Source organism: Poecilia reticulata, linkage group LG17, assembly GCF_000633615.1.
Source record: "Poecilia reticulata strain Guanapo linkage group LG17, Guppy_female_1.0+MT, whole genome shotgun sequence".
Taxonomy (NCBI): Eukaryota; Metazoa; Chordata; class Actinopteri; order Cyprinodontiformes; family Poeciliidae; genus Poecilia; species Poecilia reticulata.
Window position 1 is genome coordinate 8449614 of NC_024347.1, and position 4108 is coordinate 8453721.

The window sequence follows — 4108 nt, forward strand, 5'->3', positions numbered from 1 at the left end:
TCTATCTATCTATCTATCTATCTATCTATCTATCTATCTATCTATCTATCTATCTATCTATCTATCTATCTATCCATCTATCCATCTATCCATCTCTGAATCAGTCTTTATGTTTGGCTGCAGATTGCAGGCCTGTTGGGGGTGCTGTGGTGCGTCAGCTTGCTGTCAAGTCTTTTCTGTGATAACATCAGGATTCCGATGCAGGCCAACCCTCTGGCTCTTTATGGCTTCTTCCTTCTGTTTCTCATCAACCCATCAAAGACCTGTTACTACAAGTCCCGCTTCTGGCTGCTCAAGCTGCTGGTAGGGCCTCTCAATCACAATACAATGTCTTCTTATTTAACATTTTATTCAGCAACACTGCTATGCAGTTTTTATGATGCATTACTGTGACAACAAGGTTTTATTTTTCACCTTTGGGGGACACCTGTTTAACCAATTCATCAATCAAGTTTATTTGTAATGTGCATTTCAGCATCAAGGCACTTCAAAGTGCTTTACATCATAAAAACACAAAAATCAACAACTGAAACATTATATTTTGTCAAGTGACATCATTACACATGAAAATGTTGGTAAGCGTTTCATTTATTATGGCTCAAAAGCAACTCTAAACAAGCGGGTTTTTAGTCTCGATTTAAAGGAACTCAGTGTTATGACTGTCTTGCAGTTTTCTTGAAGTTTGTTATAGATTTGTGAGGTATAGAAGCTGAATGCTGCTTCTACATGTTTGGTTGTGGGGATGCAGAGCATAACTAGAACCAAAAGGTCTGAGAGGTGTGGAACAACAGTAGATCTTTAATGTATTGCTAAGCTGTTCAGTGATTTATAAACTAACAACAGTATTTTAAAGTCTGTTCTCTCAGTGAAGGACTTTAGAACGCGATATGCTCTATCCAGCTTTTAACCAGCGTTTTCTGGTTAAAAGCTGGTTTAGCTTTTAACCAGAAGCTAATTTGTTAGACAGACCTGTGAAGACGCTGCTGCAATAATAAATACAACTGAAGATAAATGGATGAGTTTCTCTAGATCTCGCTGAGACATCTGTCCTTTAATCCTGGAAATGTTCTTCAGGTGATAAAAGGTCGACTTTGTAAGAGTTTAGTATTTCAAGAACACAAACGATACCTGAAGTATAAATTGGGTTCTTTCTTTCTGTACAAATTCTGACATTTTCATGTTTAATTCTACACTATTTTCCAAAAATATTGCAGAATTAAGCAAGTAAGAGTTAGTTGTTCTTACTTGAGTATATTTTTGTCTATTCTTCCCACCTCTTCCTATGTTCCATCCCTCGCTGCCAGGAATAAACACGCTTCTCTTTCAGCAGAAGTTGGGCTCACTATTGTTTTTTCACATATTTAAAAGAAGTCTTTATTTTCACAATAGAAAGAGAAAAGAGTCAGGGAGGAGACATTAGACCAGAGGCAGCAGCAGGGCGATGATGCAGGGTCTGCTCAGGTAAGGAGCGATTAGAACCAGGCCCGGGTTTTAACAGATATTTCAGAATCACATTCCAAAATATCTTTTGTCTGAATAGCTAGCATAGGCAGCATACTGTTCCCCTTTCAGTCAGTTTGTCTCTCACACATTGTTGTCTGATTTTGCATTTACAGAAACATACTTCAAAGATCGGACACATTCATTTCTGAGATGTTTGAGCTAAAGCTTATGCTGAGCATGATTACTCATCATTTTCTGGTGACTCATCTAAACCTTTTGTCATTTTTGTTTATTTTGTATGAATAAACAACTTGTTTATATCATTTTACATAAAGATTTATTTATATTAAATAAAAATCCTCTGGAGCCGGGTCTGCTGTAGCTGTTGGTTACAGCTTCAGTTTCTCCCAAAAAATCAGTGAAAAAAAGTAGAAGTAGAAAACAAAACCTGGCAACAGTTGTTTTCCTTGTACTAAGTCAATATATAAGTTATATAAATATTACACAATATACAATTTTCAATGTTCCAGTGGCTCAACAGCAGGTAGTGTTCTCTACATCTTTACTGTATGCACAAATGCATTTCATATAGAGGTGTGCCGATCGATCAGCCACCGATCATAATCGGCCAATTTCCATGAAAAAGTGTATGATCGGTGATCGCCGATCACGGTCTCTTGTTGTCGATACCGATCACCTGCATCTCATTTCTCAGCCTGCCTGTGCAGCTGGTCTCCTCTTTCCTTCACTCTGCGCAAACTCGCAGCAACAAATCCTAAGCGATGTTGAACTATAACGCACTGAGTGAATGGGGAAGTTTGCGTGTTGCGGCGGAAAATTGAAGCATGTCAAAATACATCAACACAACGAAGCTAATACGACATAAAAACAATGCCATACTTGATGGAGTTTGGCTACATCGAGGCTCACTGCAGTAAAAAAGACATATGGAGGATCAGATAGCAGGTAAAGCAGCGCACAGCTACAAACTCACCCGGATTAGCATGACGGTCAGAAAGCTAAACAAATAACCCATAAAATTATTTAAGTCTTGGAGCTGCGATGTAAGACGCTGGTTCTGTTCTCACTGTTGAACCGCTGCTACGCTACAGGTAGTGATATTTGACAGACGGAGCGCCGCTTCTGCTCCACCTGGTAGTGACTCTCACACCGAACCTCTGCTTAAAGCTGCAGCATCTAACTTAAAAAAATACATTTTACATACGTATTAAAACTTTCGCTGTCCTAACAAGAGACAGATAATCTCTAAAAAAATAATCGATCTCCTCCCTGTTCTGCATAATTACTCTGCTCAGTCAGAAACAGCCACTCAGAACTAGCAGTAATCAGCTAGCCGCCATGCTAACAGGAAGTTGTCATTCAGTAACTCAGGATTGTTTATTGTAATGGATCCTGTATTTGTTGAGAGGTTTTATTTTGGCTCTTTGCATTATTTAGCCTCTTCAGAGCCTCCATATGTTATCAGTCTGTTAAAGATAGTATTATTGATAGCAGGACAATTTGCACAATGCCTGTTTTGTTTTTTTTCTTGGAAAAAGTTATTAAAAACAAGTTTTTGTCTAAATTAAGGTGAATTTTGGTTCCTTTTTCCACATAATGTAACCGGTAGTGCTTTTGATTAAAAAACATAATAATTATGTGATCGGTATCGGTGATCGGCCCTCATGGGTGATCGGAATCGGCAGGAAAAAACCTGATCGGCACATCTCTAATTTCATATGTATGAAGTTATATATTAGATGCATCAGTCTTGGAATTAATCAGTTCTGACTTTGAAAACGTATGTCAAATTTTATTTCTACACTGACTTTCAGAGGATCTCATGTCCACTGATTGTTTTTTCCACATTTCTTCATGTAACAAAGCAGGTGAATATTTTTGATGAGACAGTGAACTGGACCTATGTGACTGTGTCCTGTCTGCCTTCCTCCACAGTTCAGAGTGGTGACCGCTCCATTTCATCATGTTGGATTTGCAGACTTCTGGCTGGCTGACCAGTTAAACTCTCTGGTGGTGGTTCTGATGGATCTGGAGTACATGATCTGTTTCTACAGCTGTGAGCTGAAGTGGACAAAAGAGGATGGGCTTTACAGTGACACAGGTGGTATGATCTGAAAGGTCTCTTGATAGAAAAATATCTGGCTGATGCTGATAGATGTGTTTGTGTTCAGAAAGCATGTGTAACACCTACTCCTATGGTGTGCGGGCGGTCATCAAGTGTCTTCCTGCGTGGTTCCGGTTCGCCCAGTGTCTGCGGCGCTATCGGGACACCAAGCGGGCTTTTCCTCATCTGGTTAATGCTGGGAAGTACTCCACTTCCTTCTTTGTCGTCACTTTCTCCGCCCTGTACAGCACACACAAAAGTAAGATGTTTACTTCTACACATCTGGTTTTGGTAATGAGATAAAGTCTTCCTACAGTCTGGAGAAACTAGAATGTCCTCTAGATCTGGAGAACTGGACATTGTTTGTGGAAAAACAAAATAGTTTTTATTCCCTGTCCAACGTCTTAATACTTCATCTGTCCTTCTGTGAGCGCAATCATCCAACCATCTCACACACACACACACACACACACACACACACACACACACACACACACACACACACACACACACACACACACACACACACACACACACACA

At 39.6% G+C, this 4108-nt stretch overlaps 1 protein-coding gene across 1 annotated transcript in view; it reads left to right on the forward strand.

Annotated features, from left to right (window-relative positions):
* Window positions 1-4108, forward strand: part of LOC103479245 (xenotropic and polytropic retrovirus receptor 1 homolog) — a 57123-nt gene that overhangs the window by 43486 nt on the left and 9529 nt on the right. Inside the window, exons 10-12 of the mRNA XM_008433570.2 lie at window positions 124-303; window positions 3400-3565; window positions 3636-3827. Of these exons, the coding sequence (XP_008431792.1) occupies window positions 124-303; window positions 3400-3565; window positions 3636-3827 (538 nt within the window). The remainder of the gene's footprint in view (window positions 1-123; window positions 304-3399; window positions 3566-3635; window positions 3828-4108) is intronic.